Below are 12,075 nucleotides of genomic sequence, written 5' to 3'. Positions count from 1 at the left end.
CAACAACCATAGGTAACAGATATTACAAGAACAGAGTCATACACCAAACAACAACAAAATAAACAGCATTTCAAAAACCGCATTCTTCATGAAACACCGCATTTACTTTTATGTTTAGGTAACCTACCAAGTTCCAATTATCCACAAACCATGTTTTGTAAAGATATTATATTTTTTTTTCATTTTATTTGTCTTACATAATAAAATAATTAACTACTTGATAAAAGTCAATTTTATACAAAATTTGATGGCTTCAATTTTGATTGTGTTTTTTGGTTGGAAAAAATAAAATTACCTATACACTTATCAAAATTAGTATTGTTTTTGTAGATTGTTCACAGAATTTATAAAATTTTATCTTATTATATAAAATTAGAAAAAAAACCAACAGGAGTCTTTATGATTTCCACACCCATTTTGATAAGCGTTTAAGTATAGGTATACAATAATTTAATAATAATATAATAGTAAAATAAGTACAATATATATTTAATAGGTAGCGCACACGTCCTCAGCCAAAAAAAAAGGTTAAAGCCGTTGGAGACGGCTAACTAAAATTAATACATATAAGTCTTAACTAAAAAATATAGATTTTTATAAAATAAAGTTCTTTTTATATGAAACAAAATAATACATTAAAATATACATTTGTGTTAAAAGAACCTTGTTTATCAGTTTACTAACATTTTATTTTAAAATCTAACCCAATTCACTAATCCAATACAATAATATGTCTCATTTTATAGGGTGTTAAACGATATTTGAAGTCTTTATTTGTGCCTATACTTATATTATTATAGTTTACTATATGCCATTTTATATTTCCAAAAAAAATATATTTTATTCTTATAGAATTTTAGATTCTAAACAAATCATAGTTGGTTTTAAAAAAATTACTTTTCTTTTGCTATTTTTTTTTTTAATAGCCTTTATTTCTGAAATTTCTTAGCAGAACAATAAGTACTACAAAATATTTAAGGGTTTTGATGATGTATGAAAACCAGAATTATGTTTGTTTTTTATGAAGTCTTATTGTGAATTTTATAATTAATCTTAAAAGTTGAAGAAAGAAGGAAATATGGACATCACTAGTCATTCTGGAGCAACAAAATAATTAACCACTACATTTTGTAAATTCTTCAAATGTAAAAAAATTTTTGCTCGCTAATATTTGTATTCCATTATATGCTTAACTTTATACTCAAAAACTTTCACAATAATCAAGAGAAAACTGAAGACACTTTCCATTTCAACATTTAATGAAATAACATACAATTTTAGGCAAAAACCTTAAGCTACAAGACATCTTCCTAGAAGACTGTTCAACACCAACCAGATACCTTATGAATATATATCTTTCATTTATTATCCAATATCTAATGTATGAATTAAAGCCATAACGACCATGTAAGTATATAATATATACATTTTGTTTGTTGGCCAATTTTAATGGCAAGCCAAGTTATTTTTTTTATCATTCACTTTTGAATTTAAAAGAAAAAAAATTGTTCTAAACAATTTATTGATTAACCAATTACCTACCTACAACATAATATTTTATATTTTGAAGAAAGTGGCACATTCAAATGTACTTAATAATTAAGTTAACAAACAATTTTGAACGTTCTAGAATGCGATCAAATCAAAATGGAAGTGGCTAATGGCTACACATCTAAGATATATATGTAATAAATAATAATTTGTTTTAAAATTGAATTAAGGCAGTAATCAAGTATATGTTTATCATTATCAATATTTGGACTAATCACAGCATAGGACGTGAAAAGTGGTAGGTATTCATTGGTCCCTGAAATAGCCACTTTCAATCAAAACATAGGAATTCTAAATAATTCAGTGTTTCATTAAACTATTAGAAACTAACAAAATACATGCTAATATTAAAAATTGTTTATAAATAGTTATGAACATATTATTGGTATGTTTAATTTTTGTATCAAACTTTGAATGGAAATGTGGGCATTGACCAGGAAAAGGTTTGCTACCCCAGACCTAGTTCGTTCAACAAAAAATCTCTGTTTTATTTAATTTTGATAATGCCCAAATAAAAATATTTTTCATATTGAACCAAAAATGCACAAGAAGTCAAGTAGACTAGAAAGTAGAAAGTAAATCTGAGTTTAACACCCTAATATTCGTAATATTTTGTCCAATAGTTTTTTTGTGTCATAAAAAAATTTGTTTTTATCATTAATAAACATCCCTAAATACAATTTTGTAACATTGAAATACTTCAGATATTCAGAAATGGAAACTGATGTGGAACAACATAATCAGATAAATATTGCTGTGAAGAATTAGGAGATAAATCTACACCATCATTTAAGCTGCACACTAGAGATGTTTCAATAGGAGGATGAATTCCAGGAAAACATGAATTTTCTTCACATTCTATCTTGTAATTTGATGCTGAAGCTACTTGAAGTACACTTTCTGCTATATCAACACTACTTAAATCTAAGTTATCAGAATACGCCATCAATGAATATGAAACAGTGTCTTCTAATCGAAGATGGTTGATATTTTTTTGTTTTAATCTTTGTATTTCTTTTTCTTCATTCATGACCTCCAATGGAGACGAACGGCTATTATCTTCCACAAAGCGTTTTACTTTTATAGATTTAGTATACACTTGATTGTGAATGTTGACTTGGTGACGTCGTAAATTGGATGCAAATTTAAATATACGTTTACAATGGCACACATATTTTTTGGTTTCAGAATGATTTTCCATGTGCCTTATTAATATTGACTTTAATTTAAAATTATCACCACATACATTGCAAACAAAATTCTTTTCTTCATTATGTATAGCAATTTGGTGATCTTGCAAGGCGTGTTTGCGATAAAAACATGCACCACAATGTTCACAAACATAGTTTCTAACTTGCATGTGAGAATCTTTGTGCCTTTTATAATTGTTTCCATACTGAAAACTCCGTCCACACAAGTTACAAATATAATTATTGTGTTGTTTAAAATGTACTTGTTTCATGTGTGATGATAAATTAAATTTATAATAAAATATCTTTGGACAATGAGCACAATAAAATGGATTATCGATTTTATTACCAGAGTGAACTACAGTTTTCATATGGCGCTTATAATATTTTTTCTTCTCAAATGACTTTTTACACTCAATGCATTCATATACAACACCTTAAATCAAACAAATTAATTTAAAATTAAAATAATTAAGTTTAATAAGTTTTGAATATTTAGAATCAATTTAAAACATGATAAAAAGTATTGCAAATTTATCTTAGTATTAATAAAATAAAGGCAGACTGTGCCATCAGTCTGTTTTATAATTAATACATTTGTTGATTGGATTTTGACGGCAGCAGACTATTTGTTTTACCTCTAAAACCCACGAGTAACATTATAGAAATGCATTTAAATCAGGTAAACCAATCTTATATTGTTAAGACTATGTTATATTCTTATAACTTTAAGTTTAATAGTAGGGAAACTCATTCTAAATAAAGCTAGGCATCAACACAAGATTACTTCTACAAAATATCAATTTTCCATGTTGATCGTGGGTGAAAAAGAGAAATTATTTCATCTTAAGCTATTATAACTTTGAGATCCATGATTTAATTAAATAATTTATTCAGGCGGAACTTTCAATGTTCAATTATTATGAACAAATAATGATATAATTAACAAATTTGCAACAAAAAAAAGACTGAAAATAATTTGTTGCATAAGAGGATGTCAGAGCACTGTTTGTTTACTTTCTGCAACATAGACAAAACACATTTATGCAAAATAATTTTTTATGTTTTAGAAAAATCTTAGAGTAAAATTACCCATTGTAAAATCATATCTCTAAAAGTTGTCTCAAAAGAATTTAAGCATCATTTAAATTTAGAATTTTTTTTTGATGTTTTAAGTTATATAGTAAGTCAAATAATAATAAAATAAAAAACCAACATGTTGTACCCTAAAAATGTTATCCTCTAGAATGTTTTTAATAGATGATTTTACTCTAAGGTAACTCTAAATTCATAAAAAACCATTTTAGGTGAAAGCCTTTTATCTATGTTGAACATGGCTCTGAAAAAAAAAAACAAATATTGCACAGTCATCCTCTTAAGCTTCAATACAATTTTATCAACATTGTGGTTCAGTAAGAACTTCAGTAGGATATATAAAACAAGTATTAGAAAAAGTAAATTCTAGGTATACCTGTAGTTAATTGTTTATTTTTCGAATAGTTGTCACTTGATGGTATTGAAACGCATAACTTTAAATGTTTGTTCAACTTTTTAGAATTTGCAAATTGTGCATTGCAATTGAAACAACAGTATGCATCGTGCCTCTATAAAAGGTTGGAATAAAATGATAAATTTAATTCACCAACATAAAAATATATAGTGTAGGAAAATCTTACTTGTAAATGTAATTTGTATTGTTGATTTCGTGTGAACACTTCCCCACACTTGTGGCATATGAAACCATCACCGTGCTTAATTGTTTTTACATGATCAGCAAGTTCTTGTTTGCTGTCAAACGGCTGTCCGCAATCGAGACATATAGTACCCGTGTTTTTATGCACGGTCTTGTAATGCAGGTGCAACGAACGTTTTTGAACAAACGTTTTCATACAGTACTTACAATTCAACACAATTGGTTCCAATTTGGATCCATGGACTGTTGACATGTGGGCGACCAACATCTTGCGGCTGTTGCATGATGATCCACATACACGACAAATGTTGCGCAGATGACCGTCAACGTGTAGATCATAGTGTCGACGATTCGTGAATGTTTTTTCACAATGATCACAGCCGTAATTCTCAGGCATTGTTATGGCGCACCAGTGACAATTTGGGATTCTAAGTAGCTACAATTATCATTAATATAAGCAAAGTTAAAAACGAATACCTGCAGTAGATTTATTAGGTATGTCGTATGTCTAATATGTTTTTACGAACAATTTTATCATTTATTGTCAAATCAAAAAAAATATTGTTAAATTCTGAAATATAGTGATATCACTTATCATAGTATACAAATATTATGAAAATATATTTAAATTGCAATATCTAATATAATAATATTACAATCACAGTATAATAATATATTAAATACAATTGCGCCAATTTGATATTAATAAAAAATCGATATTATGAATTTTGTGATAGCAACTATAAAAAAAAATACTTATAATGTATGTATAGATTAATGTAATCATTGATATTTAAAATTTTTTAATAATTCAATATCGTTTACTGTTTAGCATTATATTTTCAATTTTGGTATTAACCTAATTCCAAGTTATAATTTACCTTTTATATTAGGGTAATAGTCAATTGGTATACACTACGCATATTATTTACATTCTACAATATTATCAGGAAAAAAATATAATACATTTTTACTATCTATATCCATGTTATTATGATAATTATACAGTGATAATAATAATAATAATAATAATAATAATAGTAATAATATTGTTATCTGAATCGTAATAAATAAATAATAATAATAATAATAATAATCGAAATGTCAAATACGGAATAATCGTACCTATGTCCTATACTCTTGAAGGAGTCTCGACTCACGATTCAGTATTCACAAATACTCAATCATTTTATACTATTTATTTTTGTTAAACTATTAAAGAAGTAAGATATCTATTATATTTTATTTAATATTAATATTAATAAATAATATTTTAATAAGCTTTACTTACCTCGTTTTTAGATCGTTGTTGCAATGTCTCATGCCAACACGGTCTGCAGTTTTGGTTAGTGACAACAGACCCGCCCGAGTGGTAGAGTTGGTGTATGACGTTAGCTGCTGTGTGTCAGTTGGAGTTTTGTGCGCTTTAAGCAAACCATGACAACGTAAATATGACAGAAATCACCATACCTAAGTACGGGCTAGTGCATGATGTCAAGCCACACTATGTGTACACAATCAAGGTGTTGTCAGCCGGCATCCAGGAGTGCGTGGAAAAACGGTACAGTGCTTTTCACGCGTTCCACAGAGAGGTATACATATAACCCTACTCTACCCATCGTCATGTGGTCACTGCATTTAGTTTTTGTTTTCTTACAGCTGAGGAAATCTATATCCACGCCGCCATTTCCGTCAAAACGCATACGATGCTCACAGCCTAAAGTTCTTGAACAAAGAAGGGCTGGTTTGGAAAGGTATTTACAGACAGTTTTCAAAATCGAAGGTGGATATAAACAGGTCATGGAATTCCTCGGGCTAGAGTATCAGCCAAGGTATGATTTTTGCCCATATTTTAGGAACTTAAATATCTATATAGGTACCAACATTCTTACTGTAATTGACTATTTTACATTTTATTTTTTAGCCATAAAATTGATGTCAAGTATCAGCGACCGGTGTTTCATATGATAAGTGAACATATCCCATCAAAAAACCGACATGAAAAACGTTTATGTTTACCAGACATAATCACAGATGGTGTTCTTAAAGCTCTGTATGGTTAGTATTTAACTCCTGAGAAATAGTGATTCATTTAGGTACACTTTTTGTACCTAGATTTTTTTATTATATTATTTATATAGATAAAAATTTAAAATCAAATTTATTTTTAGTATTTTTATTATATTTTACTCATGTAACATTGTTTATTTTAGAAAAAAATGACCATAATTATTATTTTATTAAAATATGTACACAAATAATAAATACATTATATTATAACACTTTTCTAGCTCTATCTATGATCCTCATAAACTCAGTAAGGTTCACTTGTCCATCTCCATCTTCATCTGCCACATTTAACATATTGAAGATTTCCTCATCAGACACTTGTTCCCCTAGTATTGCAGCAACATTCTTTAAGTTGTTAAAATCTATTTTTCCTGTGTCATCTTCATCAATCAATCGAAAAGCTTTAATCATATCAATCTTAACATCTCTCTTTGGTAATACTTTACGCATTTCTTCAATAAAAATTTCTTTTTTTATAAAACCATTTTGATCTTTTTCCATTCTAGATAGTAATTGTATATATTGATCACGAGGTAGTTCTAATCCCAATGCTTTTATTGCAAATTTAAAATCTCTTGTGCTAATTGTCATATGCCCATTTGTGTCCATTAAGTCAAATGCTTCATTGATTTCAATGTCCTTAAAAATAATAAGAAAAAAGATTAACCCAATAAATATGAATGGAATTTAAATAATTTTAAACCTGGTTATCCATAACTCTCCTTCGGTTTCCTATTTGCTTAACAATTTCAATCAGCTGTCTTTAAAGATTGTAATTATTTATAACTGATTTAAGTTAATTTTACAGTTTCAAAATATGTGCATAAATATTAAACTAATTGTTTACTGAGACATTTAATTTCCTATGGTAACGATTATTTTTAATTACATCCCAAGTATACAAAACAAAATTGTATACCTAGAAACAAGATATAGACTATTTTCAAACATTTTCTTACTAATATTACCGACAATTATAAAATTTATTTTAACTTAAAACAAAATAGTATATAATATCCATTCATATACATACTTGAATTACAAAATAGATTTTTAACTAACTTAAAAGCTTTTAAGACTCACCTGAATGTTAATAATAATTTTTATTTTTATTTTTTACCATCTTACATTTTTAAAAATAATAACTTGTAACTAATGTATAGGTATGGTTTTAAAACAATGTGTTGAGTATTATTGTGATGTGTGTTGCCAAAAAAAAAGTTTATTTATATTGTACATGTTCAAAGTATAAATGTATGACATTATTACGGCATTATGATATGATGGTAAAAACTACAAATTACAGATAAGAAAAACAATTGTGATGATAGTCTCATTCTTAAATCTCAATTTACATATAGCCATAAGACTATAATTACTATAAACTATTAATTTACGTATTACCAAATAGTAGTGCCAATTATTATAATTTATCTTATATATTATAATATTATTTGACATATATTATATATTATATTAAATATCATAAACAGATCCATTATAAAATATTATTTATTATAATATTATATACTCTGAAACTATATAACCAGTACCACACACTCATGATGTGCCTATGAAGCTATTTAACTACTGACTAACTTCCTTATAAACTCTGTACATGCAATTAATTGCATTTAAAATTTTTAATCATTAATTTTTTATTTGCATGAAAACCTTAGAAATTGCCTATTTAAAGCCCCTTAAAAACTTCTTTAGTTTGTCCGTTTTACATTTATATCGTTGTGCACTATACAAATAATCAAGTTAGTTTAGTTTATAGGTACTTTATATTAAGAAAAATTAAAATCACCATGCTTTTTCAAAACATTGAAAATATTTCAAAATGGGGTGAATGCCAAAAAACTAAGTAGTGGTACCTTTTTTTTTTGTTGTGGTATCGAGAACCAGAGGGGGGACCGCGTTAGCATTACTTCCCCTAAATAGTAGTGGTACCTACTGCTCTACATTTTCTTGAATTCTAATTGGGAGAGTTTTTTGACGACCAAAGCATAATGAAAAGGATCCTATTGAACAAGTTTTCAGAATTTTGCCTTCTGTCATGATACCATATTAATTAATTTACCTTAAGCTTAAATTAAATAATATATTTTTCTTTAATATTTGACCATTGTCTTTTTAATAATGACATAATGTAATATTAATTAATTTTACCATGCATTAACGTAGACTAGCTAGTACCAAAAATATATGTTTTGTTATGTTAGGGTATGATATTATAAAGGAAGTTCAATTTTATACATTTATTTAGTCAAAGTATTAATTTGTAGAAACAAATTACAAACTTAGTCAAGAGCAATTTTCGATTGGGTTTTATTTTTAATCGACTTAAAATTTAAATTTAAGCAACATGCGAATCCATCCTATATGCAATTATATTATGTTATCGTACCATCTGTAATTATTAAACATTAATTTTAAATTATCATCCATTTTATTTGTATTTGTGTGAAATATGATAATTTAATATCTAATAATACGGTAATGAATGTTTGCATCTCTATTCATATGTTGATGGATGCATGACTGACCACCTACATTATTTAATATGTCTCTATGACTATTATGTGTCATTTCGGGATTTGGTTGACAATTTAAATTAATAGAACGGACATTTCGCAGCCTTTTAGGTATTAATATTTAAAAGTAATAATTACCTATTGATTAATTTTTTACTAACCTTTTAATTTTTTTATTCATAAGATGTTCATTCAAATTACTTAATATTTTATTATGAACGTATTTATTTGCAGCAACACAAAATATTATTTGGAAACTGAATTTATAATTCACACACCTTTTGTAGTTTTGTAGTATTTTAAATAGTCGACCATAACCTAACCTATGTATTCAAATATGTTTTAATTATTTTATATTTGATTGATGTATAATATTGTGAAGTATATGTACCGTAATGTAACACGTATTCAATGTACAAAAATGTCTTAAAATTAATAATGATAGTAACAATATTAAGGTTCTTTGAATATTCGTCCAAAATACTATTTAAAATGCATTAATTTAGGAACACCGATGTTAAAAAAAATGTTTAATGAGGTCAGTAGATTTTTTTCAGTAGTACATAATTATGTTTTTAATAAGAATTAGGTATGGGTAGTCTATTAAGAAGTATTAAGCACTAGTCCTTACTCCTTATTATCTAAAGGAGATAAGGTTCCAGTAAACTGATCCTAGGGTGTATAATAATTAATAATTCTAAAATGAGCCAAATTATATTAGACCAATCTTGAATTATTTATTATATTGATAAGGTAATTTATTATTTTTCGTTTTGCTCCAGTAACGTTAACACATAACATTTAAAAATAAATATGTATACACTTAGATCCAAAGAAAAAACTTGTACTTTTTGGATTTTGCCATTTACTATGTTATCAAGAACAAATTGAAAACTAAAAGAAATCTTGTAAAACAACTACTTAGGTAATTTACACTTATCGCAAAACGATCCAAAGGTTTTTACAAGGTATGTTTTCTATAATACTTTCTGATCTACATGAACATTATTACACGTATTTTTTAATTATTCTTTCTCTAGTCTAAGTTTTGATAAACTTTTGTATAGACTTTGAAATTAATTTTAAAACGTTTGTTTACTGTATCAGTTATTAAATATAATCACAATATCTGCACTGCAGGAAAACAAGTAACATCTGTGCAAGGTAAGGCTAATTATTTTTTTATGAGTAAATTACATTTTATTTGTTCTTTGTTTTATTCTATTTGATAAATAATGGGTACATATAAAATATGCAAGTCATAATATTGCAGATTGTAATACCTAGACTTGCCACCGAGAACCGTGTCCCGACAGCCTATAGTATTTGTGCTCTATTAATATGCCCAATTAAAATTACTTTATAGTTAAATTAATTATCATGATTAATGTGCGATTTGATCATTATAATAATGATATTGTCATAATCCATTCGTCCTCTCCACTCTATACATTGACGATTAACAGCAGACAGCAAAAGACGGGCCAAAATATTTGTCACCGACTGGCACACACTGTACACGCACAATAATATTATTATAATTATTTTTGATATATTTTGTACATTTTCTGTCTGTATAATATAATAATCATCCCCACCGTCCAACCGTGAACGCGACTAATAGTCTTATATATCCTTTATAATGTATGTAATCAAAATAATATGTACATAAATAAATGCAAAAAATACTTGTGCATAACGTACCCATTGCGATTCTAATAATGGCCTACACTATATCAGATCTTTGTTTGTGTTTGTATTTAATAGTATAGCTCGAATAACTCATTTACTCATATTACTCAATTTTACTGTAAGAGTGTATTATTACATTATATTATTAGTATAATTTTTATAATTACATATTTTATAACAATATACAAAAGTATATTAAATATTAAATATTTTATTTTATATTTTGTCTAAATTTTTGTAATGATTTTTTTTCAGAATTTAGGTGACAACTATTTCTGACCAGATGACTGCAGGCCGATTTTATTTATTAGTAGGTACTCATATCTAGTATTTGCAAAACACTTTATGTCGAAGTACGATCCGTCTATAAATAGTCTTTAATATTAATTATTTGGTAAATTACCATGGGTATTATTTTCTATTTAAATAATTATTAATTTTTATATTAGATTCTGTTTAAACTTTAAAGTTGAAATCAAAATGTATACCGGCCGGGAGCGTATCCATAATATTATTATTTATTAATCCATACGCGCTTTCCATTATCAAATACCTACCTATATTATACTCAGTACGTGCCAATACTCATTGACGTAGGATGGGTAGGTATCTGTGTGCACATGGTGTAATTCAATTAATTGCATACTTGCATAATCCAAGTTGCATTTAGCCACAAGAGCGGATTGTCATCTGTCGGGCAGTTGGGCAAATACTAATGCATTATTGATTATACCATTCGTTCTTATAAACTGTAGTCAGCGGCTCTCTTGAAGTCCCCAACACTATTATACCAAGAATCCGTGATGTTATCAATCTTAAAATATTGATAATAATAATAATAAAGTTATTTTTAAAAAGGAAAACAATTATTCAATTATAATATTGGTAAGAGGACCTGTGTATTCTAAAAGCTTTTCATTACAAACCAGTTTAAAAACCACTGCATTAAGTATATACCATTGATTATAATAGTTAAGCACATGCATTGTGTATTTCTGTATCATGTGTGTCATGTGCAGAGTGTGTGCGCCCACCCGTATATCATTTACAGTCTGTGCGTTCTCTTATGCCTATGATTATGATAGGTAACTAGGTAAGATATTGAAAATGGGAATTATGGTATTTTTAATTTTGTGTATGATGTGTATTCTTGTATGACAATATAGTAATAAATAATCCATCAATAAATATATAGAGATAACTAAGACTATAAGAGCCTTGTCCTAACGTGAATTGATAGTACCTACTAATAAATTGGCACTTTTGGCAAGAAAATAATAATAATACGACATATCTGGCCATATATAGAATAAATACTACCAGAGCACCCCCCCCCCCCCCC

At 27.3% G+C, this 12,075-nt stretch overlaps 3 protein-coding genes across 4 annotated transcripts; 1 reads left to right on the top strand and 2 right to left on the bottom strand.

Moving 5' to 3' along the window:
- Positions 1-579: 579 nt before the first annotated feature.
- Positions 580-5,086, bottom strand: LOC111037310 (zinc finger protein 585A-like). The gene is made up of 3 exons (XM_022319825.1): positions 4,418-5,086; positions 4,213-4,345; positions 580-3,177 (listed from the first exon to the last, which is right to left on the bottom strand). The coding sequence occupies exons 1-3, from the start codon at positions 4,829-4,831 to the stop codon at positions 2,252-2,254; spliced, it is 1,473 nt and encodes a 490-aa protein (XP_022175517.1). The 5' UTR covers positions 4,832-5,086; the 3' UTR covers positions 580-2,251.
- Positions 5,087-5,514: 428 nt separating this feature from the next.
- Positions 5,515-6,690, top strand: LOC111037313 (sorting nexin-22-like). Its single transcript, XM_022319830.1, has 4 exons — positions 5,515-5,657; positions 5,737-6,026; positions 6,094-6,266; positions 6,359-6,690. The coding sequence occupies exons 2-4, from the start codon at positions 5,886-5,888 to the stop codon at positions 6,495-6,497; spliced, it is 453 nt and encodes a 150-aa protein (XP_022175522.1). The 5' UTR covers positions 5,515-5,657; positions 5,737-5,885; the 3' UTR covers positions 6,498-6,690.
- On the bottom strand, positions 6,422-7,629 carry LOC111037315 (caltractin-like). 2 transcript variants are annotated; one of them, XM_022319832.1, is made up of 2 exons: positions 7,588-7,629; positions 6,422-7,143 (listed from the first exon to the last, which is right to left on the bottom strand). In XM_022319832.1, exon 2 carries the CDS (start codon positions 7,111-7,113, stop codon positions 6,709-6,711), a length of 405 nt encoding a protein of 134 aa, XP_022175524.1. In that variant the 5' UTR covers positions 7,114-7,143; positions 7,588-7,629; the 3' UTR covers positions 6,422-6,708. The 2 variants fall into 2 exon arrangements, with proteins under 2 accessions (XP_022175524.1, XP_022175523.1); XM_022319831.1 differs by lacking the exon at positions 7,588-7,629 and adding an exon at positions 7,208-7,581.
- Positions 7,630-12,075: the final 4,446 nt, after the last annotated feature.

Source organism: Myzus persicae, unplaced genomic scaffold, assembly GCF_001856785.1.
Source record: "Myzus persicae strain clone G006 unplaced genomic scaffold, MPER_G0061.0, whole genome shotgun sequence".
NCBI lineage: Eukaryota > Metazoa > Arthropoda > Insecta > Hemiptera > Aphididae > Myzus > Myzus persicae.
This window is presented reverse-complemented; position numbering and strand designations above follow the sequence as displayed.

Excerpts from the sequence above, each read along its gene's own strand:
- LOC111037313 (XM_022319830.1), top strand. The coding sequence starts at position 5,886 with ATGACAGAAATCACCATACCTAAGTACGGGCTAGTGCATGATGTCAAG. Across the intron at positions 6,027-6,093 it reads TTCACGCGTTCCACAGAGAG|CTGAGGAAATCTATATCCAC; the intron begins GTATACATATAA and ends GTTTTCTTACAG. Across the intron at positions 6,267-6,358 it reads GGGCTAGAGTATCAGCCAAG|CCATAAAATTGATGTCAAGT; the intron begins GTATGATTTTTG and ends TTTATTTTTTAG.
- LOC111037310 (XM_022319825.1), bottom strand. The coding sequence starts at position 4,831 with ATGCCTGAGAATTACGGCTGTGATCATTGTGAAAAAACATTCACGAAT. Across the intron at positions 4,346-4,417 it reads AATACAAATTACATTTACAA|AGGCACGATGCATACTGTTG; the intron begins GTAAGATTTTCC and ends AACCTTTTATAG. Across the intron at positions 3,178-4,212 it reads AAATAAACAATTAACTACAG|GTGTTGTATATGAATGCATT; the intron begins GTATACCTAGAA and ends GTTTGATTTAAG.